Here is a 24,528-nt window from a genome sequence, read left to right on the forward strand (position 1 = left end):
AAAACTGATCGTCATTTATTCATATATTTAACAAATACTTAGTTTTCTAAAATCAGTTAATTATAAAACATGTTGCATTTCAAACTATTACATACTGAAACTGCTTAAATGCATCCATACACTAGGTTTTGCAGTATCAGCTGTCAGGACGAGTTAGTTTGAACTTCCCTGAAGGGTCAGGAATAAACCAGTTTTCCCAGATATCAGTGTGAACACTGGGATAGTCCCAAGGTTTGTATCGCCCATTCCAATGAAGTAACTTAGCTTCCTGAAGAAAATGCTCTGAGTAACGGGTATCAGGACTCCAACCTGCGTGGGTAGATTAAAAACATTCTAAAAAAAAGTTTTTAATAATGAAAGACACTGTAGAGTGAGGTAAATTCAGGGTTATAGTTGTGGGGTTTTTTTGTTTTTTTTTTTTTTAAGAAGTCTGATTGGTATGGTTTTCATCTGTTAATAGATAACTAGTTGTATCCTACAGCAGCTTTTTTCAGCTTCATGTCTCAATGCTGCATCAGCAAAAAATCTCAGAAATTTTCTTCTCAACACTTTTAACATCTTGGCATAGCTGGAGTTAAAAAAAAATCCTTTTACTATTCATTTTCCTACAGCAGCTAAGCCATTATCTTTTTCCCAGGATAATTCACCATTCCCAGTTGAAAGGCTACTACATCCTTCAGAACGCTGAACAGACAAACTGCCAGGCACCCTGCCCTCTTCCACTGTGCCTGCTAAAAGAGCAGCTGTTTTTTTCAGTCTCTCGATATATTCGGATCTTTCATACGTTCTTGCTGTAGTTTATGACACTATAGGTTAACTGGTCTGCCAACACGTAACTTTGTCTTTGGTGGTTTTTTCCTTTTTTTGTCCAATTTAATGGCTGTTAGGGTTTTGAGTTTTTTGTTGGGGTGCCACTATTTTGTGTGCTCGACCTGTTAAGATACTTGCATAGTGACACCTGTGGGGAACCCCCACATTCTGTCCCACCCTGCAGAAAGCAGGACTAGTGAGTGGGGGCGGGGGAGCAGAGATTACCATACTGCGTGTATCTGAGGTATGAAGTAATGCGCTGATGTACAGTTACGTAGGCTCCTATATTGGAATCTTACAAACCACTCTACTTAGTTCCAACTGTAAACAGTGGGAAGAAACTTACCAAGATGCCTTATGTGCCACATAGGATTAATAGTGGAATACTTTCCATGAAATACAATCAGCATTGGAGAGGTTGCCACACCTCCCCCAAGGGTGCTGCTGTAGAGGTTTTCCCTACCAAAAAAAAAAAAAAAAAAAAGTCAAAACCTCAAACAAAGAATCATTAGTACAAAAGGCAGAAGATTAAAAATAAGTATTCTGGCAAAATTAAAAATAATTTTGAATAGACCAGTTTTCAGCTTACTCCTTCCTAATGCTGTATGTGCAACTCCAATTCCATTGAGTAAATCGTTGCTACCAAGCAAAATGGGAGTCAGACCCAACATGAAGCCAATTACTTCTACACACGCCTATGGTCCACAGGGCTGACAAAGTTTATGGTAGGAAAACAGCCATTAATATAAAAGGAATCAAACATAATTTAGCCAGCTTTCGTAAGAAAATGTACATGTTTCCATGTGTTTCATTCCCTCTTTCTTCCCCTTCCCCCAGCTTTTGGATTCATAAATTACTTGCAAATCAGATTTTGCCATAGTCTAGTTCGTATAAAGTAACACCTAAAGGACATCCTTTTCCTATGAATTGTGTGATAAATCCAGGGCTGGATAAAGCCAAACGGCTGAAGGAGAGGCATTAAGGAGGTAGCAGCCGGATGGCTGGTCACAGCATGCTGAGGGCCTGGTTGGCCAGTCAGTACATGGGCAAAGCCACCCCACCTCAGGGACACTGTGCCACCCGCCAGGTCCAACGAGGAGGAAACCTGTGAAGTGCCAAGAAACTCTTTGAGGCCACAGAACAAACAAAAAACCAACCTCCCTTCAAAACTGGGTTTCAAGTACTAAGCCACTTGTTTCACTGTCATTTCAAAATCCAGCTAAAAGGAACATGACTGTGTTATTAAGGTATAAAATCAACTTTATAGATAAAATTTGCAGTAATGCTTATGGAGTTTTTTCAAACTCAGAAAAGCACAGCAATAGCTTGACAGGGTATGTTACATAAGCAGAGTTTGGCTTTTCATTCCTTCAGATTATCATTTGTGTCTCTCCTCTGTTCCTTTCTGAAACTAACAAGTAATGGACATAGTCCAGTAGCACAGGCTATTCCCTTTTAGTTTAGCCCTACTAAATTTAAATTTAACCCTCTGCAGAGAAAGAAGACAAATGCAAAGTTCACGAAGACAGGTTAATAGTGAACTAACATGAAAAATGAACAGTGATGGTTTTACTGTGTCATGACTTACTCGTGGTCATTGCCAAAAAGATACCTTTCACATCAAATTTCATTCCTCTATAGAAAAAAGTGTGTTCTCTATTGGTATTTAAGAAATATGGTGTCCAATTACAGTTTGGCTGACATTACAATAGGAGAGACCCCACACAACCAAGGAAACGCTCCTCCTTGAAGCCAGCCTCAGGAGGGGAAGATCCTAAGTGGCTTGATCCCAAGAAAGGCTGGTCACCCAAACCAAGAACCACATGTTCTCGGTGTCCCTCAGGATTAAGTGTGGCTTCTGATTAAACACAAGACTAAAATTCCAGGTGGCTATTTCCTGGTACACAATTGGTCAGATTTAAGCAGATGGAAATTCTGGAACATGAGTTACTTTGCTTGATGAGATCTCAAAGACAGCATGCTTGGAGTTAAAAAAAATTGTAAGGGCTTTTAAATTTTAAACTGTAAACTGAGTATTAAAAGTAAAGCGCAAAAGTAGACTTCTACACATACTCTACATTCCTTTGCATCCACTTTTCCAACTGTTTTGTAATCCGCTGATGTTTCCATTCGGTCATGTTAGCAACAATTACTCCAGGATTAAAGGAGCAGGTGCTGGGGCTGATGCCAAGATCTCTAATTGCTTGCTTTCTGTAGTCCAGGAATCCCATGTATGTGTTCTAAGAAATAAAATTAAAAAAAAAAAGTTCATTCCCTACAAATCTCTTACCTTCATAAGTGTAAATGCATCTCTCTGACACTCTCATGGAGACCAAATACACGCTCCCAAAGCTGAGTTTCTAGATGACTGTTACCTGTCTCAATTTCTCCATTTCTGTATAACACAAGGATAAAATGCAGAATGCTTCCAGCTACTGAATTACTTTTTCCACAGTATTGTCCCATGGCAGTTTGATAAGGCTCTTCCCTCACCATGTGTTTATCTTTCTGTGGTGTACTCTAAATGTACTAAAAGCATCATGCTTGTATAGCATTAATGCTAGAGGGACTCCCTGACAACTCTGGGGACCTCAGCTCAGGAATTAGCCGTTAAACTTCATTTCCCAAATTTCATTCCCAATTTGACTAATACAAGTATCATCTATTCTGTCTTCATTAGATGTTTGATAAGTGCTTATGATCTACTGATAGCAAAATATCAAACAATGTAGTACAATCCAAAGAACAGACAGAGATTTAAATTATTAGAGGAAACTCTGCATAGCATTACAGAGTTCCTATAGAAAGTAGTTCTTATTTACTTGTAAAAATATTACAAAACTATGCAAAAATGTAACTTTCACTTTGGGGAAAATGTATAAAATCATCTTACATTTCTGGGTAAATACATTCATTATTAGAATTTCAAAATAGCATCTTACCTGCATCCCTACACTTCTAATCATTTCATGTGTAGAAGGCAGATCACAGTCATCTGAAAATGCTGCAGCATGTCCCGGAGCTAACTTAGTGTCGTAGAGTTCCTGGATGTCACCTGATTACAGAAAGGTCAAAAGCATAAGAAGAAACCTACTTACTTAACTACTACAGAGCTGACAGGGTAACTTCTGTTCTCCTGTCACGAACACACCAATTTTAGGGGATAGCCCAGATACCAACAAAGGCTGAATCTTGTAATACGGGACAATTTTCAAATTTGAGTCCTGTACCTGGATGTCTAAGGTCTATCTTTAGCTATTATTATCGGTATTCAATACATCCATATTCTGAATGTCCAAAATCAGCCACAGCAGAAGCCAGTTACACTGTTAAGCAGCCTGGTTACCAAATTCTGCATTTATAGAACTCGTTATTAAGAGAGGAAGGGCACAGACAATTTTTCTGAGCCTCTTTCAAGTCCCACTTCAATCTCTTGCACAAATCGGGTTTTTCTGGTGTTATTGTGTTTATACTTCCCAGTAAGTCACCTGGATTCCCACCACTGGACAGCTGAAATGTGCCTGTCACACCTGACCATGCCCGCTGGCTTCACAGACCACCCAACTCCTTCCTGGTGGAGTAAAATAATGTAACACATGGTATCTCGCTCCTCACCTGACTAGCAGGTACCCATGATGTGCCGGAACAGTTTCAGGGCAGGCAGGAAGCACAACACTGCCACAGCAATTAATTGAGTGAATCTGCATCCAAACCCTTTACAGCTACCAGCTTTGCTGCTGAGCATGGGTCGGTCACAGGTAGGATGAGTTATCTTGGAAGGCCACATATGGCCCAGCAGCCTGAGGCGAGCTCATTAAAACACCAGTAACCAAAAACATTCCCCCTACTGCAAACACTGGAACTACTACTTCTGAAATAAGCAGAGATTTTTTATTTTTCTGAACTCATCAGCGGCTGGAAAACTTGCATTAGGACTCATGCCTCGCCAAGAAGTAGAATTTAAATTAATGGGACACCTAATTGTTGAAGATCAACTTGCTTTGCTAAGTATTTTCTCCTGATTCCAAATAGCTTCTGTTTTTCAAGAGAGAAGCAGAAAAAGAAGGAAAAAAACCCAACCAAACAATTCTGGGCTGACACCCCAAGTTCAGTATGTTTCATGCTTACTGCTTTGCAGAAAGCAATGACCAACAAATAAATGGTCCCAAAGTTAAAACCCAAAAACCCCATTCGCTCCTTATCCCATAAGAAGTTTCGTTCACTCCCATTGCAGAGATCGCAGACAGAAAGCACAGCCTCACATTGCAGCCGAGACCCAGGGAGCTGCTGCCAGAACGGGCTCCCTCCCTCCACGTCACTCCCACATGTCCATCTTTATTCCCCTCTTCTGGACCCTGTGATTGTTTGTCCCAAGTGTGAGCAAGATAGGCTGGCTGGAGCAAAGGGGAAAAAAACAAGGGGGGGAAGGTTTGGGTTTTGGGGTTGTTTTTTTTTGTACTGCTAGTCTTCCGCCAGGTCAACCAGCTGAATCAGCTTATTCTGCAGCCACACAACTGCAGATATGACACAAGTGACAGGAGCTGCCTGGGGACAGGAGAGACCACTTCCACCAGCAGCAGCCTACCAGCAGCTGTAATGTGAAACTGCACCTTTATCCTGTAGCTCCAGAAACACTTATCGGCTGACATAAGCTGACACCCCTAATGGAAGAGAAATCCCTACCTCCCCTCTTTGCCTAGACGTGCTGCCTTGACTTCTACCAGGGAGTAATTCAGGCCAAAAGTAACCACATTTCTGCCGAATGCCTGTGCAGGTGCGAGGAGGGATGCAGGGGCAGTGGTGGGCTCAGCTTGAAGCGCTCATGAAAGTAGAGTGTTAAATGAAGGCTTTAAGAACCTTTCAAAGAGTCAAATATTGCTGTTACCCACTAATGACAGAAAGAACAAAGCCAAAAAGCAGAGATAACCACTGGAAACACACATGTTGAAGAACTGTGATATGACGCCCACTGCAAATTAAAATGAGACAGACAGAGCAGATTAATCCTATTTTATAAAGCAGCCAACAGCAGCCCCTTTAATGGCAGATGTTCTGAAATCTGCCACTAAAGAGACAAAACTATAAAACGGTACAAAGAAGCAGTGGAGAATAAAATTATACTTTTGTCATGTGTAAATTCACCAATCTTAATGTTCTTACAGCAAAGATTAATTTAGGCCAAAAAGTTTATTATAGTTATACTCAGTCATTTGCAAAGAAAATTTTCATCAGAACGTCCCTTTGATGTTTAACAAGGATAGGTAAAGTGGTTTTGCTGTCCCTGTGTAACTGGGCCTGGCTAGGATAGAGTTAATTTTCTTCATAGCAGCTCATATGGTGCTGTGGTTTAGATTTTTGATCAAACCAGTACTGACAGCACAGTAATGTTCCAGCTTTTGCTGAACAGCACAAGCACAGCACCGAGGCCTTTTCTGTTTCTCACCCTGTCCCTCCAGTGACCAGATCAGGGGGTGCTCAATAGGCTTTGCGAGGACACAACCAGGCAGATGATCCAAACTGACCAAAGAGATAATCCACGCTACAATGTCACGCTCAGCAATAAAAGGGGAAAGAGGGGGTCTTGGGAATGTTAGCCAGCTCTTGCTCAGGAGCTGGCTGGCACCAGTCTATCCACCAGAAGTGGTGAGTGATTGCCTTTACATCACTTTTGTTTTCTTCTGTTTTCTTCAATTTATCCTTCACTTATTGAACAATTATTTGTTTTATGTTGACCCTCAAGTTTTCTTCCTTTTATTCTTCCTTTTCTGTTCCCCCACCCCACTGAGGGTGGGGATGCTGGGGGAAGCGAGTGAGCGGCTGTGTGGTGCTCAGCTGTCCACCAGGGTTAAACCACAACACTGATTAAAAAACATTCTAAAATAACATGAAAACAATAGGATAAAACAAGGGATGACAACTCCTCTGCAGAGAAAAAATATACTGGGAAACTGAAGAGAAAAAAAACCCATAAATTAACCTTTAAAAAAAAGAATTGCTCCTCTAATTAGATTGGGGGGGGGGGGGGGGGGGGGGGGGCAGATTTTTCAGGATTTGAATGTCTACTAACTGCTCCCTTTTTTTAGGAACCCTGAAATCTTTGATCATGATTCTGCAAATTGCTACGGATTCTGAGCTGAAGATGCTCAAAATCATATTTTGAATGTCTGGAATTTTAACCCTCTTATTTGAGTACATTCCTCCTGTTCTCAAGAACAGCAATTCTGGATAAGGAACTGGTAGCATCTGTGGGAATCTGAATACAAACAGGAAATGCACATCACATACTTCACAAGAAATATTGCAGCATCTAAGTGAAATACATGGTATCTTTCAGCCGTTGCCCAGATTCAGTTAAAATGAAACCCATACAGACGATTTTGATCAAAATCAACTATTCAAAAGATATATATATATAGAAGTTCTTCTTCAGACTTTCCTTTAAATAAACAGATCATATGTAGTTTTCCTGAATGCAACACTCCTAATAGCTGCCTTTGTTTCCATTATATCTCTTATTTCCAAATGACTGTAAAAGCTGCAATAACTTTGATTTTAACTCTGCTAGAAACTGCTTTTTGGATGACAGCTTACCTTGAACAATGATATCATCATCCAAATATATTACTTTCTCATGTTTCTGGATAAGCAAAGGAAGATAAAATCGAACGAAGTTCAGCTATTAAACAGAAAAAAAGGTAAAAACTAAATGGTAAAGCTGTTTATTGTAGTAGTCTCACACTTCTGTCTCTACCAACAATCACTTATAATTCCCCTTTTCATTGAGCACTAGCCAGCAATCATTGGCTTCCTTGCTCCCACTTTTACTACTATCTTTACTAGTATCTCAGATCCACTATTATTATTATTAATCCCTGTTTTATTTATTACAACCCTAACCAAGCAGCCCAAAACAGTTGCTTCTTCACAGAATCACAGAACCTTTTAGTTTGGAAAGGGCCTTTTGAGATCATCTTGTCCAACACCTCTTCTCAATGAGGGTTCGCCTGAGCAGGCTGCCAGTTTGGTTTTGAATACATCCACAGATGGAGACGCAACAGCCTCTCTGGGCAACTTGCTTCAGTGTTTGACCACCCTCAGCATAAAAAAACCCAAACAAACAAACTAAAAAACCAAACAAACAAAAAAGCTTTTTCTTGTGCCAGGAGGAAACGTCATATGTTACAGTTTCATTTGTGCCCATTACCTCTTGTCCCTCCCCTCAGGTATTTATACACATTGATAGGATCTTCCTGAGCCTTCTCTTCCACAGGCTGAACAGCCTCAGCTCTCTCAGCCTCTTCTTATATAAAAGATGCTCCGGTCCCTTAATCATCTTTACAGCCCTGTGTTGAACTTCCCCCAGCAAGTCTGTATCTTTCTCGTACTGAAGAGCTCAGTACTGGACATAGTACTCCAGATGCAGCCTCACCAGCCTGAATAAAGAGGAAGGATCACCCTCCTGGACCTGCTGGCAATGCTCTTCCTGATGCATTTTTACAGCATATATCACACAAAATACTTCAAATTTAATAGTGTCATCATTCCACCCTGGAGGAATGATATGACTGGTGGTGCAGACTGGGATAACTTCTACGATAACTAAGAACACAGCAGAGGGAAAGGGGACTGAAAACATAAGAACAACCATATTCATTCGGACCGCTTTACCCAGCACCTGCCTTCAGAGTTGTCCTAAGCAGATGCTCAGTGAAAAAGAACAGATCAAGCATACAAAAAAGTTGCTCCAGGTGTTCTCCTAGCTTTCAGCTGTTTTCAGCTCAAGGGATTTCCTGCACCAGAGGTGATCTGCCTAAATATAAACTTCAGTCCTCACTGAATCCCTGTAAATTTTTACATTCACAAGACCTTTCAGCAAGGAATTCCAGAGGTTTAGTAGTACTCATTCATGAAAATCACGCAACATTCCTTGTTTGTTCTGACTGTGACTTCTACTAATTTAATCAAACAGCCGTTAGTTTTTGCACTGGAAGAGACAGCGAGCAACCATCCCCCGCCCAGTCCTCCATGCCACTCAGTTCTGTAGATCTCTGCTATTTTCATGCTAGAAGTCACATTTCCAGGTTGAACAGTTTTAATCCACTGACTCCTGGCATGAAATCTTTCCCATATATTAGAAATGTCAAAGGCTCAGCAAAGGGCTGCAAGAATAAACATACTGAAGAGACCTAAACATTTTCTGGGGGTGCTACATCTTTTTCAGATAAAGGGACAAAGATTACACATAGTATTTAGGATGAGGGAAAGCTAAGGATTTGTATTGTGGCATAATGATGTTCTCTGTTTTGATCCTTACTCCTTTCCTAATAATTTCTGACATCTGATTTGCCTTTTCTGACAGCCAGTAATATTTACATTAGTCATTAGCCTCTGAATTAACCCCGGACATGAGCAGAATGCAGCCCGCTCAGCATCACGGAGGCAGAAAGAACACTTAGTAGGTCTTCCCTCTAATGAGCTGTGAATATGTTCTTGAAGATATGACACATTCAAATAACCAAGTTTATGCCACCAAATAATGAGGTCCCAACAGGACAGACAAGCTGCAAGGAGTTTGTTATAGTGCACTTTTCCTTCTTGACTGAAGGTGTAGCGCTTGGCCCCGATATGCTTCTCTAGCTTACATCCCCACACCCGCCATGTAATGGAACAGAGATCTAGGACATTTTAAAGCCTGTAATAAGCATTAAAAACCTTGAAAATTTGTTACGTGGTGTTTATTTACTCACAGGCTGCAGTAGCTCAGGACGTGATGCATCTTGTCTGATTTTTCCTTTTAGTACCATAGGGTTGAATTCCACAACCTTAAATTTTATTTCTTTCAGTTTAGAACTTTCAATCCATTTTCTGTAATAAAAAAGAAGTGATAAAAGAAATACTGAGTGTGTGGCAAGTACTTCCAGAATTAAATTCACAAATTCACAGGAGAATAACAGACCCTGAAAGCCCCCTCTACCTATTCCACCCCAAGATAGAATCACTTATGTCTACAGCTACTGCACATAGGCATTTGTTTCACCTGTTCTTAAAATAAATGAAACAAAAAACAAAACCCAAAAAATGCAGCAAACACCCCACAGCATTTACAAAACCAGAGACTCCACATGTTGCCCAAACACCTCATCTTTCACCACCATTATCATTAGATATTTTTCTAAGCTTTCTTGCTATAGTTAAGGACCATTTTTTCTTATCCTATCTACCGTGCTTTTAAAGCAGAGATTAGCTTTCTCCCTTTGAAGTTTAATGTCCCTCAATATGACTGCCATATCACCTAAGTACATTTTCTTTCAATTAAACTATTTTTTTTTCATTATTTTGTTGGATTTCTTGAAACCATTGCTTATTTTCTACTCTGATCTCTCTTCTAAATCTTTTCTGAAGGAACCTAAAACTAAACGCCACACTCTTTCATCAGCATTAATAGTGTCTGCAAGATCAGAAAAAGTTTCTTCACATCTCCTCTGGTCATATATGTCAGCAAGTATGTCCACTATGATGTATAATTTTTTATATTTTTTTTTAATCAGTATTGTCAGATATCAGTCATAATTCTTTAGTTTTCCAAATGTATGCTACCTGCTTCACCCTGAGCCAACACAATCAGCTGTTCCCACCTGTACTACCTTGTCATTGCCTCTACTGAATTTCATCACATTTTACAGTTCATTTTTCCAGTTAATCACAATTAGTTTGTTTTCAGCTCTTGTCCTCAATATAACAATATAACTGCTCTTTTCTAGCTTCATGCCAACTGCAGATTCATAAAAAACATTCTACATTCTGTCATCTAGGTTACTGATGAACTGGATGGGAAAAACTCACAGTCATTACATATTTTCACTTTGACACAAATTGTGGGTATGCAGGCTACAGAAGTGCAGTAGTCAAAGGTGAAAACTGCTAAGAAATTTGCTTTAATTTTGATTCACACCTTCCTCCTCTTTTAGACAATGTTTCCAAATTTTAACACCCAAACACACTTTCATTACAGGCTTTTTTGGGGCCTCTATAACCTTTAATACATCCTCTTAGCTGACATTAGCTTTAAACAGCAAGTTTTTCTACTCTGAAGCTTAAGTCACAGCACCAAACCAGAGGTAAGTGCAGTGCCATGAAGTGGGATTGTGACAAGTAAGCATGTATGTACTTACCTTACTACAGACTTTTCTGCAGCCAATCTACAAAAGGCAGAGAGGCACAGGTATGGGCATGGTCTGGCCATTTCGCACCCCTTTATACCACTCAGTGCCTTCTGCAGGGCAAAACAGTCCTTTTACCTACACATAGAGAAACATGGGGATTGCTACCAACCGCACTACTTAAATAAAAAGGAGAAATGTTTCTCTAAAAAGCCCTCCAATGCTAAGGAGAACAACCACCTGGTCCTAACTACAGTATGAGACAAAATAAGGCAGGTAAATACCGAATATGTGGGATGGTAGTCTTCAGCCCAACTACGTAGAACAAAACATTAGCCTCTGTGTTGCTGTAGATGCTACTGATTGCTGCTATAGTTGCACCCATTCTGCCTGCAGCAGCACAGATTACAACTGGGATGTCTTCTTCCATTTCCTCAGGACTCTCCAGATCAACTACAAGAAACAAAACTATGCATTATAATAGAAAAATTAGAATCTTTTTATATGAGACTTGGGTCATAGAAATGAGTATGTAGTTCCATAAGCAGCGGAATCCTATCACAATCACCCTGTTTCCTTACCACATCCTATACAGATCTGCACCTGACAAGGCACAAAGCCTAAACTGTTGCTAATCCAGAACTACATGCAGGTTGACTGGGCTGTTGGGTGCCTCCAAACAGAATATATAACAGAGTTCTTGTCATCTTCTACTCAGCAGGGGCACAACTCAGCCTGTCCTCCATGTAGCTGCTTATTCACATGAAATCTGAAGAGATCTGAATACCTTTGAGACTTCAGCTTCTCAGTTATATTTAGTACAAATTGAACTATAGGTTCCAAAATTATCAAAGGAAAGAGGTAAGTGGAAGAGATGGTGCAAATGCATGAGCTTCAGCTTCACTTCTTTGGGAAGCAGGCTAGAAAGGAATAGCGCAAGACCTTGTGCCAGCAGGAAGCTGCTAATGAGAAAAGAAAAAAAAATCTAAACAGTACTGAATTAGTTCATATCGCTGCTAAGGAAGGTTTTTATCCCTAGCACTGATTAAGTTACAGAACTTACTTGGATATATTTATACTGGTTAAAACATAGCCACTAAACTCCTAACAGCCCCTACAAAAATATACTGAAAAAAATGGTTTATGCTAAGACAACTTGTTATCTTGGGAACTGTAAATAAACTATTAGTATAAACATTTAATATCAGTCCAACCATATCAGTCCTAGCAGGTTTGTGTCACTATAAAAATTCCAGCAAAAACTCATGCTGTAAATTATATTAAGATCTGATGATCTATCTGAAATTAATAAGTAGGTCAAGAACATTCCCAAAGGGGCAATTTATGATCAAAGTTTATTATCACTTGACAACTCCAATACTGTTCAGCACAAATAAGGATATATTCCACTTTCCATCTACATAAGTGACATCTGGATTTTTCAATCAGAATGACAATTCTTAGTCATTACTATTGATCTTCTACTATTTTAATTCAAGCCATTCAGAAGCAAAAAAACTCCACATCTCAGACTACATGCAACAGTGGGAGTAGCTCATCTACTTCAGGGCTAAAGGGTTCAGTAAGACAAAAAGCATTGTTCAAATGAAGAGATAAAGGATATAAAACAAGAACATAGATGAAACAGAAGTGCAAGTAATTTACCTGTTTCATTCTTTAATGCAGATGACACCTGGTGAACTTTGTTATACAGAATGGCACACAGAGTTAAGACAAGAAGTAACAGTAAGATCTGGTTGACTGAAACAGAAGGGAGAATTTGTTAACAACCAATATAATAGCTAATTCCCAAGTACCTTTTTTTAAAAGATCCAGTTTACAACCAGTACATATCTTAACCTGCATTTGCTGTGTTTATCAAATTCTCCTTTCTCTTGTTATTTGAACAAGCTAAAAATTTCATGTTAAAAACAGGTATCTCTCTGTGTTACAGTAATTTCCAACTATCTGATTTTCATGGATAATTTTCTCACTATATCATTAAGCTCTCAATATATATGGTTTAACCATACCAGGAAATTCACATTTCCAAATTTTACCAGGAGCCTATAACTTTTTTTTCCTTGGCAAGTTTGTTGTCGGTTTATCATCACAGGTCTTCATGAGTTAACTTTTTTACCTAGCCCTTTCCTTCTCTTGCATTTCCCTGATAAAACTTCAAAAACATGGGAGATTTTTTTTCTATTTCAATGTTCAGATCTTCAAGGTGTATTCGAGCAAAAATACTAGAAAAACAAACACCGCATGCTACTGAAAGCAGAAATGTTCCAAAATATTTGAAAATCCATAAAAATTTTGACATGGTTCCTTTAATTAGTAAAATCAAAAGAAAGCATGCAACAGCAAAGACCTTACTCTGTATTCTGATTTGCAGTTCCTACCAGTCTGTCTTGTACATGTTTAAGTCATTCAACATAAACTAACTATGACAGTTCACTGAGTACAACAAGGAAAGAATACATTGCCATCCTCAACAGTTATTTTAATTATGGGAATTCTTTGTATTGGACTACGTTGTTACTTTTGAACCACCACCAAAGGTATTTAAGGTGTACAAAAAAGCAAAGGGAACAGATTTTTGAACTGTTTCAATTAAAAGGGCCAACTAACCAGAACCGGGCATAAGAATAAATTGAAATTGGTAAACATATGTTACCAAACCTACACTAATTGAAACCAGCTGAGGAAACAGGCATTGACTTGAGAGAAATTTTGGGTGCATACCTGAAGGCACACACCAGTCCATTTTCAGAACCCCAAGTTTCTTGGGGCCACACCTCAATTATGAATACAAACAGCATTAATATGCAGAGCTCCGTAAAAAAGTCAGGTTAAATGCTCTACGTACAATCCACATAAAACCAGCAACTACCTGCGCTCTTGGTGGGAAATTCCAGACCCCCCCCAGACTCATGCAATAAAGCAGTGAGTAATTTAATGGCATTTATGACCATATTTCTCTGGCTCAATTAACAGGAAAAGGCTTATTTGTATACTTAAACACAATTTAGCAAAACTAGAACTATAAACTTGCATGCAACTGTGACAACAGTTGCATGAGAAATTGCATTTGAAATTTCTGTCCTCTTTTAAAAATATGTATTTTAAATGTTTTAATCTCTCTTACTTTTCTTTAAAAGAGCCATGTGTCCTGCTGGATGAGAGCTGTGATCTGTGGTAAAATAAAAATATTAAAAATAATTTTTAAAAAGTGAGAGAGGAAAAAAAATCATTAATACCTGCAGTGAAGACTAGTTACTTATTTCAGGGACAAGGTTTTGCATCATCAAATTTTACTGTTGACCTGGTAAAAGTAAAATGGAACTCTATCTTTGTAAATAACTTCTTTTGAACAAATATATTCTGGGCTAGAACTATTACATATTTTAATTTAAGCTACTACTAATATGTTGAGAAGAACAGCATTTTAATAAATTCCATCCAATCAACTACATCAGTAACAACTTAATAAAAACATTTTAAAGTAAGGGGCAAAGAACTATTAAAACACCCACTGATGCAATTTGTAAATACATTTCTCTCTGATTTCATGTAAAACATAATAACAATCACAAATACTAATTTCTTGTTGGAGTATGTTCCCAACATACGGGAACCTTAAACTGGAGCAGTGTCTTTCAGTCTCTTAATTTCAGAGCAAAAGTGAAAATATTTTCTAACAGCAGTATCCTTCCACTAACAGTAAGGGGGGAGTCTGTGCAATGTGGCCTGTATTTAAGCACATTATTTGTCATGCTGAAGAAAACGAAGTACCCTTCCCTAAAATTGTACTGCCAAAGCAGCCTCAAGAGTGGCAACGACTTTGTGCTGGAGAGGGCAGAACGTGACTCCTAAAATGCAGGACTATGGGAAATGCAATATTCACTTGGATTCTGGACCCATAACTATGTTTGGGGGATGGGACGTGACAATACATGGGATGGGACGGACACACAACCAAAACAAACCAACAGGAAATAACAGCACCAGAAGTTGGAGTGGGGGGGAATACAACTATGTGATCAGCCTTTAGACTATGGCAGCTTTATATAGGACAGGAACCAATTTTTCCTGATTCTATACATACAGATATGGACACATTACAGTATAAGGATGTATGACAGTTTCTGTGCTCACATAAAAATTAAGTTTATTCTGATTCCTTGAGAAGACGGACAGACCAGCAAGAATTCTTGAGACCTGAGTCACAAAACTGACCGCCTCTCATTGGTTAATGCTTAAGTTCAGGCAGCATCCTAAATTAGTTGCTACTTTGACTAATACGTTAAATAACAATAAAAATATAAAAAAGCTAAGATGTGGCTTTATTTGCAAACCACTTATATTTGCACGTATTTAGGTCCCAACAGATCACTAAATCAGTGAAAGAAGAGTATTTCTGAAAGTCCTTCTGCAGCTGCAGTATTTATCTACATTCCAGCAGCCCACTTTCTTCATGTGGCATTAATTTACAGAGAGAGGAAATAAAGTTTATCAGTCAAAAAAAAAAACCCACTGCTGAGAAAGCCCTTCTCTCATACGTTATGCACAAGTATTGTCTTCTCATCCATTTGAAAAGTTTACTCATTTATATAAGCAGAGAAACAACAGAACCCCGTAGACTCTTGGACTAACTTTCTAACACCACTTTAGCTAATCACAATCTTCCACTGATTTCCATAGAGCTGACCGCTATCTTTTAATTAACATTTATAATGACAGTCACAAAACAGTACTGACGATCGCTGCAAGATTGAAGTTGGATAGCCACAGTTTCATGGTATCTTCAGAAATGACTAAATCAACATAAACTGAACCAGTTTAAACTCTGAAATACAAACACAGACACTCTTACACAAGCTTGAGTTCTAAAACTACAGCATTCCTAAGCCTCAGAAACTCAGATTGATTACCCCCTGATTTTTAAGGCAAGAGAGGAATATTTGTTCCCCTGCAAATATTTACTCAATTTTTCCTGACTGTAGACATCAGTTCCTGGAACCTGGCAGTCCCTAACTCAGTTGCCAAATCCTGCAACAAAATGAGGGGCTGCATAAGGGAAAGCTCAGAAACAGTGACATTACTGCTCAGATATTTCCTGCTTAATTAGTCTTTTTACCTCTTCAAAGCAGCACAGTATTCGGGACTCCTCTCTCCTGAAGAGCTGTAGAGCTATTTACTCGGATCCTAGATAGCCCACAGCTGTAAGCACTCTTGCCAAAGCTTCCTTGACCATCATCCTCCTTTGAAGTCCCCCGCACAAGGGCCTTACAGGGCACAGTAACAGTTTTAAGATGTAATTCCTTTTTCAAACTCTTCGAAGTTTACTTTGGAGTTGTGCTGGTTTTCTTTTCTTTGCTGCTGAGGAATAGCACAGAGTCCAGACACCGCACTGGAGGAATGAGAGCTCACAAACCACTTCCAGATGTGCAGAACGATGATGCAGCCCCAGATTTGGCAAACTTGCCTCAGAGCTTCAGCTAACAGATTGCAAACAAATCCCGTAAGACAAAAAGTCTTAAGGGGGTGGAGGAAAGAGAAGGAAACAAACCCTTCCAGAAGTTACTTCAACAGTCTAGTTGCAGGTTATGTTTCTAGTCATTATTATGAGAACAGAACTAGCATGCAAGAGCCGAAGTACAACATGCCAAACTCAAAGCCAAAGTTTTTACAGTGTCTGTTTGCAGAGTTCACGCTAGTCAAAAGCTAAGGGAAACTTGCAAAACTGAGCTCTGAACATGCGTTTTGACTTTAATAATCTCATTTCCAAATCCTTGAGCAGTTACAAGAATCTGAATACACAGGTTTGGTTTAGATTCAAAGGGACCTTAGATCAAGGAAACAGCACATGTTGATACTCTGCCTCCTAAGCTGTCCTGGAATACTTTCGCAGTTTTATTTTTACACTACTTCTTTTTTTACATTTCTTTCCCTCCCTTTTATATGATAAACCACTGTTTTGACACAAGACTGTCATGATTACTGAAAGGAATAATAACATTCAATTGTAAACTGTTTTTCACCATTTTAGCGTGAGGCAGCTCAAAACTTACATGAGTATTGTTGTTCCATTTGCAGGAACTGAAAATGTAGGTTTTCAACTGTATGTCTCACACATGCCAACACTGTATTAGCTGTGTATGACTTTGTACAGAAATCCTTCTTTTGCAGAGCTGCTTGAAGGGGAAATGAAAGAGCTATATATACAGTTATGTGCTTCAAGAAGGTAGCCACAACTATTACTATGGTATTTAAGCTATATTAAGTGTGTGTTCATCAGAATCTACCTGTGTTTTCTTCATCTCCCTTGCATTTCTACATGCATCCTGAACAGATCTAAGAAGCACACAGCTGTACAAGTCTGCAGCATTGTGACCATCTGCTTCACCTGGCAGCAACCTCTGGGTTAGCAGCAACCCAGCAGCACCTCCTCCGTGTTTCCTTCAGCCTCACGTGTTTATATTCTCACTTAACACCCCTCTCACGCAGGGATGAGAGCAGCTTCTGTCCTGCAGAATGAGATCTTCGGGTTTACTCAGCTCATTTGCTGTTAACTGTAAGACTGAAACCTTAGTGTTTAAACTGATTTAAAGAACAAAGTCAAAATTTCTTAGTGACTAAGTACCCTTTATTGGCAGCGCTGGATGCACGGGGGATCCTTCCGCCTAACGTGCATGTCTAAAGTAACTAACTATCTTATATTTATACAATAAAACAATGAATATTCCATTGACACCTATACATATTCATTACCTAACCCCACCTACTCTCGCTTCGTATGTTAATTAGCTTATCAGTCCTTTGCGCTTGCGCAAATTCCTCCAAGAATTGTGGGCAGGGGTCTTCGGGACGTGGGCGGTGGTCTCTGCGAGGAAGGCCACAGGTCTTCCTCATGGTGTACTTTTCACCTTTTGCCTGGTATGTGATGATCTTGCAAGTTTCCAGTGTTCTTATCAGTCTGAGCTAATTTATGTCCTTGTCGACCATCTGTTTCTTCTGCTTGTTTCTTTTAGTCGCTCCCTCTAGATAACTTATAAACAGACCCCTTGTTAGAGAAAGTTAGAGAAACAGACTCCTTTCATCAGTTATTTCATTATTTCTTTCTTTCAGACTATGGTTACATGACCTAATTACTATACCTACATTCTTTGAGCAAATATAAGTTCTTAGCCTTTACAGGGCTGTACAGAGGATTTCATAGCCGCTTTTGTTATGCAACTACTAGTTTCATCAGAATATATTTCTTATATTCATTATATTTTAACTACAAGGTTTATTCTATCCTAAAGTGAATTCATACAATATCATTCCCCCGTTTTCTAGGTACATGGAAATTCCTTTGCATCATATGTATCTACTTGCTTCCAAACACCAAAGCATACACCTAAATAATATACATACAAATATTACAAAGATAATTATTACAACAAAAATCTGCTTCAACCGTTGAAGGTTAGGTAACCAAGAAGTCAACTTGTTCCATATTTCTTCAAATCCCCAAGAAAGATCATCTTTTGTAATCTTGTGTAATACTCTGGTTTGTTTCCAAATTTCTTCTAAATCAGTGGAAACTCTTCCACTCTGATCTATGTATATACAACAACTGGTATTAATAATTGTACATACTCCCCCTTGAGCAGCCAATAATAAATCCAAAGCCATTCTGTTTTGTAATACCACTTGTGACAAGCTAGATATTTCTATTTGCTGTGCCTTTATAGCATCGATTGTTTTGTTTTCCAAGTTTTCTATCATTGCTGATATATTGACTATAGTCTTTTCCAGTTCACTTACCCCTAACCACGGTATAAACCATCGGGCAAAGCTATGAAAAGCACTTGGTTTTTCTATCAAAGGATTTTTAATTTCTCATCCAATTCTCCGAATATGATTTCTCAAGTATCCTTTTGACAAAGAATCATGTAACGTCATGTTGGGAACTACTGCTCCTAAGGTACATGTTCCCATCCAGTTTTTCAGTAAAACTTTTTTGGGCCGTATCATTACACAACCAATACCATCCTCTTCCTTCCACTGGACAAGCTGTGGAGCTAACAAAAGTCGAGGTACCAGTGTCTAAAGTGGTATTACAGGAGCTTTGATTTCCCACATAAGTTACAGAATTGCAATCCAGTTTCCCTTGTCCCTTGGGTGGATTACATCTCTGAACACACGTATAGTATGACTCTCGAACCTTAGGGCTATTTACTTCTAATTTCAGAGTTTCATCATTTCCAATATTCCAAGAGGTATTTTCCCAAAGACTTTTCCAAGACTGATTCCTAGGCAATGGGATTCCGATCAATGATATACCGTTTTCTCCATACTTGGGCATATGTGTACATATCCAACAATCAGTTTTATTCAGAGTCTGAGAGGTTCCTTGTACCAGAAATACATGTGTGTTCTTATTCCATAAAGTTAAGTACAAATTTGGTAGCCACCCAATTATAATTATGACCTGAAGAATCGCAGTCCTATGGGTCCTGTCGGGGTGACGGTCCATGATTTCTCAGGAGCTTTCTTCACTCTTGAATAGTGAATCCAAGCGGCTTGTTCTTTAATCCTGATATGAGTTGTCAACAACACTTGGTACGGTCCATTCCATCTCTCCTCTAGGGGTTATCCTGAAAAAGTCTTTATGTACACGTTATCCCCAGGTTTAAAGGGATGGATTGGTTGATCCAGTCCTCTAGCCCTAGTCCCTAAAACGAATTTATGTACTGTATTTAATTGTTTCTGAAGTTCAGTTATATAAGTGTATAAATATTCTGATCCTAACTGTGCTAAATCTTCTTCACTAAATAAAAACTGATACGGTCTTCCGTATAAAATTTCAAAGGGACTTTAATTCTCTTTTACTCTAGGTTTAACCCTAATCCTAAGTAATGCTAAAGGAAGGGACTGAGGCCAAGACAAATGAGCTTCCTGCCCAATTTTGGTTATTTGTTGTTTAATCAAATGGTTCATTTTTTCTACTTGTCCACTTGCCTGTGGCCTATAAGGAGTATGTAGTTGTCAATCTATTTTCAAAATTTAACTTATCTGTTGCACCACCTGGGCACAAAAATGTGAACCTCTATCAGAAGACATTGTTCCTGGGATTCCAAAGCATGGTATTATCTCATTTAACAAGACTTTGCTCTGTTTGTTCAACAGGGAAAGGCCTCAGGCCATCCTGAAAATGTGTCAGTCAGAACTAGTAGATAATGATACCCCCCTTTTCTAGGGAGTTCTGAAAAATCAACTTGCCACTGTTGTCCCGGATAACTTCCTTTACAAATTACTCCAAGTTTTATTCTATTTTTGGTATTGGGGTTATTGTGTAAACAAATGCTACATTGTTGAGTTACTTGTTTTATCATTGTACATAGATTTCGTCCCACTAATGTCTGACTTAGGCTCTTATACAAAGTGTCAGCTGCCCAACGTGTTTTATTGCATTCCGTAAGAACCGTAGGCCACATCAAATTAGAAGGTATTACTATGCGGTTATCTTTTAAACGTACCCACCCATCTGGTTTCATTTTACCTTTCAAGACTTCAATTAATTTTAAGTCCTCTTTTGTATAATTTGGCTTTTGGTTTGTGTATATAGTTTGGATCTTACCGTCTGATATTAAAGACAATGCCTTCAGTAATTTCAGCTATTCGCTTAGCCTCTCGATCTGCCAATCGATTTCCAATTTCAGAGTTGGCGTTTCCTTTTTGGTGTCCCCAACAATGCATGACAGCTACCTTTTCTGGTAGTTTTATAGCTTCTAGCAGTTTTAAAATTTCTTCAGCATGTTTTATCTGTTTTCCTTGAGCAGTCAACAATCCACGTTCTTTCCAGATCGCTCCATGAGCATGCACCACACCAAATGCATATTTAGAATCTGTCCAAATATTTATTTTCTTTCCCGCTGCCAGTTCCAATGCTCACGTTAAGAGCAATTATCTCTGCTTTTTGGGCAGACGTCCCAGGAGGTAATGATTTAGACTCAATTACCTGTTGAGAGGTTGTTACGGCATACCCTGCCTTACGTTGTCCTTGTTTCACAAAGCTGCTTCCATCCATATACCAGGATTCGTCAGCATCTTCCAAAGGTCCTTCCTTAAGATCAGGCCAACTAGAATATACAGCCTCCATTTTTTCTATACAATCATGTGTTATTGCTTCATCTAGAGTTCCACTAAGAAAAGAAGCTGGATTTACAACATTAGTGACCACAATTTCCACATCATCTTGCTCTACTAATATTGCTTGATATTTTAAAAATCTCTGTGGTGAAAGCCAATGATTTCCTTTTTGCTCCAACACTGCTGAGACCATATGGGAGACTAACACTGTCATTTTCTGTCCCATTGTAAACTTTCGAGCTTCCTGCATATTGATAACAACAGCTGCCATGGCCCAAAGGCATCCAGGCCATCCTTTACTTACTTCATCTAATTGTTTAGAGAAGTAAGCTACTGCTCATTTATAGGGTCCCAGTTTTTGTGCTAGTACTCCCAAAGCTATCCCTTGTCTCTCATAAGAGAACAGCCAAAAGGGTTTCGAGAGATCTGGTAATCCCAAAGCCGGGGCCTTTAAAAAAGTTTAAAAGCTTTTTGTGCTTCCCCAGTCCAGACTAATTTTGACTGGTTATTCTTTATCAATTCATACAGAGGTTTTACCATCAGTCCATAATTATAAATCCAAAGGCGGCACCAACCTGTCATTCCGAGAAAAGTTCGTAGCTCCTTTACCGTTTGGGGTTCTGGAGTCCGACAGATGACCTCCTTCCGTTCAGTTCCTAGTTCTCATTGTCCTCCCAAAATTTCAAAACCCAAACAGGTCACTTGTTGTTGAACCAGCTGGGCTTTCTGTTGGGAGACTCTATATCCATTTAAACCCAGAAAATTAAGGAGACTTATCGTCCATTGAATACAATTCTCTCTAGTCTCGACAGCTATTAGAAGATCATCTACATATTGTAACAAAGTTCCCTCAGTGTCTGGAGGCATCCAGGTCTCAAGTTCCTTTGCTAATTGGTTTCTGAAAATGGTGGGGCTATTCTTGAAACCTTGAGGTAGTACTGTCCACGTAAACTGTGTCTTCCTGCCTGAGTTGGGGTTTTCCCATTCAAAGGCAAATAGATTTTGGCTTTCTGTGGCTAAGGTTAGGCAGAAGAAGGCATCCTTTAAATCCAGTACGGTAAACCAAACCTGATTATTCTTTAATTTAGTCAGCAAAGTATAAGGGTTTGCCACTACTGGATGTATATCCTTGGTGATTTTATTTATGGCCCCCAAATCCTGAACCAGTCTATAACTTTTTCCATTTGCCTTTTTGATTGGCAATATGGGTGTGTTGTATTCGGACTCACATTCAACTAATAACCCATACTGTAAGAATTTGTCAATTATTTCTTTAATTCCTTTCCTATCTTCTATCCTCAAAGGATATTGTTTAACCTTAACAGGTTTCTCTCCTGATTTTAATTTAATAATTATTGGGGTCACATTTTTTGCTTTTCCAGGGACTTCAGTGGCCCAAACTCCTGGATATACTTGATCTGTGATCTCTGAGGGTATTTCACTTTTAGGATCAGTTTGTATCTGTGCCAAGCTCAACACATTTATTAGTTGTTTTTCTCCTATCCTTAACTCCATTTTCCCTTTTTCAAAAACAATTTCTGCTTCTAATTGTTCCAACAAATCTCGACCTAACTGAGATTTTGAAGATCCAGGCAGATATAAAAACCTGTGTATCCCCATTTGTTTTCCCAATTTATATTTCAATGGTTTTAAGAAAAAGGCTTTCCCTTGTTGGCCAGTGGCTCCTATCACAGTCACAAAGTCTTTATCCTCTGGTATTGGTTTCTGGTTTAACACTGAATAAGAGGCTCCTGTATCTATTAAAAATCGCATCTCCTGTTCCAATTTCCCTAGCTTAATTTTAACCAGTGGATCCACTAGGGTGGATTCCCCTTCATTGGTCAGCAGAAATGTTAGCTATCACGGGTCGGGTCCCATTCAATTTCGGACACTCTCCCTTCCAATGACCTATCTCCTTACAATAGGCACACTGATCTGATCTTAAGGACTGTTGAGGCCCTCCCCGTCTTCCAACTCCCTGACCCCTAACCCGAAGGGGGGGGTTTTGCTTTCTCAATGCAGCTACAGTAGCTGCAGCAATAGTTTGTCCTAATTTCTGTCTTTCATCCCCCTCCTGATTTCTAAACACCCTCCAAGCCTCTTCCACCAATCTTTCCAGATCTCTTATATCTGGTTCCTTCATTTTCTGAAGTTTCTGCCTTATATCCTCAGCGGATTGTCTTAGGAATAATGAAACCAGCTGTGATTTACCCTCCTCAGATGAGGGATCTAAGGTGGTGTACTTTCGCATGGCTGTTCTTAAACGGTCAAGAAATTCCGTGGGGGTCTCAGATTGTCCCTGTTTTATTGTATATAATCTTGACCAATTAACCGATTTTGGTACCGCATTTTCCAAAGCAATTCTTATCCATTCTTGGTATCTTTTTAACAATCGGTAATCATTGTCATCATTATAGTCCCAATTAGGGTCCGTTCTAGGCACGTGAACTTCCACTGTGCCTGGTAGAGCTCCCGTTACCGTTTGAATCTGTACTTGTGTCCGAGCAGTTTTAATTACTAGCTGTTTTTCTGTCTCAGACAATGCAGCCAGCATTATTTCTATATCATTCCAATCTGGATCTAGGTTTTTCACAATTAGCTCAAATCTTTTAGCGACTGCCTCCGGATCATCTTGGTACCCTTTTACTGCTTCTTGCCAGGAATCTAACTCATCTGTGGTAAAGGGCACCTTTATTCTGGCAGGCCCGTTAGGTCCTATAACTTGCCGCAAAGGGGCTTGAATTACCGGCCCCGCTTTGCTCCTTGTACGGGCAGTTATCGCAGTAAATTCCTTTTGAGCTAAATCATCTCTCGCTCCTTCAGCTCCCGTTTCCTTTCCTACACCGCCATCTATCTGCACAGGAGGTAGAGGCGAAACGAAATCCTCTATTCTTTCCTCTGGTCCGCTTAATTTTAAACATCTTTGTCCAATACTACATGCCGAACAACACCTCTTCAATTTCCCAGCCCCATCCTTCCTCATATCCTTTTCCATTGCCAATATTAAGGGATCTTGTGGTGCTAGGTTAATTCCACACCCCTTTTGCCACTCTGGGTGATTCCTCAGAGTGAAAAACATATCGGCGTACATTACTTCATCCCATTTTCCTTCTCTCCGTAGGAACAACATTAACTGTAACAAAGTATTATAGTCTATAGTACCGTTAACAGGCCATTTTTCTCCACATTCCAGCTTATAAAGCGGCCACCATTGATTACAATATTTTATCAATGTTTTCTTATTCATGTTCCCACCAGCAGATCCTCCAATATCCTTCCAGTGACTTAAAACACATCCTAAAGGACTTTTCCTTAAAATCCCACCACTTTGTTTTCCTCCCATTTTCCCACTTCACACTAACAGAATACACTTAACACTTACAAAATGCAACATGCAGGTACCTTTCTACAGCAA

General features: G+C 39.2%; 1 protein-coding gene across 5 annotated transcripts; it reads right to left on the reverse strand.

Moving 5' to 3' along the window:
- Positions 1-37: 37 nt before the first annotated feature.
- On the reverse strand, positions 38-24,456 carry GLT8D2 (glycosyltransferase 8 domain containing 2). 5 transcript variants are annotated; one of them, XM_040594684.1, is made up of 11 exons: positions 21,689-22,698; positions 16,111-21,179; positions 14,119-14,163; positions 12,636-12,731; positions 11,255-11,423; positions 9,558-9,675; positions 7,402-7,486; positions 3,753-3,865; positions 2,884-3,050; positions 1,157-1,269; positions 38-309 (listed from the first exon to the last, which is right to left on the reverse strand). In XM_040594684.1, the coding sequence occupies exons 3-11, from the start codon at positions 14,135-14,137 to the stop codon at positions 137-139; spliced, it is 1,053 nt and encodes a 350-aa protein (XP_040450618.1). In that variant the 5' UTR covers positions 14,138-14,163; positions 16,111-21,179; positions 21,689-22,698; the 3' UTR covers positions 38-136. The 5 variants fall into 5 exon arrangements, 1 of the variants encoding a protein (XP_040450618.1); XR_005827971.1 differs by lacking the exons at positions 38-309; positions 1,157-1,269; positions 2,884-3,050; ... (4 more) ...; positions 12,636-12,731; positions 14,119-14,163 and having other exon boundaries at positions 16,652-19,618; positions 20,983-21,179; positions 21,689-24,456; XR_005827970.1 differs by lacking the exons at positions 38-309; positions 1,157-1,269; positions 2,884-3,050; ... (4 more) ...; positions 12,636-12,731; positions 14,119-14,163 and having other exon boundaries at positions 16,652-19,618; positions 20,602-21,179; positions 21,689-24,456.
- Between the last annotated feature and the right edge of the window lie 72 nt (positions 24,457-24,528).

This window comes from Falco naumanni, chromosome 5, assembly GCF_017639655.2.
Source record: "Falco naumanni isolate bFalNau1 chromosome 5, bFalNau1.pat, whole genome shotgun sequence".
NCBI lineage: Eukaryota > Metazoa > Chordata > Aves > Falconiformes > Falconidae > Falco > Falco naumanni.

Bases quoted from the DNA above. Each gene is read 5' to 3' on its own strand.
- GLT8D2 (XM_040594684.1), bottom strand. The intron at 7,487-9,557 runs GTGAGTAAATAA...TCTGTTTAATAG, and splicing joins GTCCTGAGCTACTGCAGCCT to CTGAACTTCGTTCGATTTTA. The intron at 1,270-2,883 runs GTATGTGTAGAA...TTTTTTTGGTAG, and splicing joins TGGATGCAAAGGAATGTAGA to GGAAAACCTCTACAGCAGCA.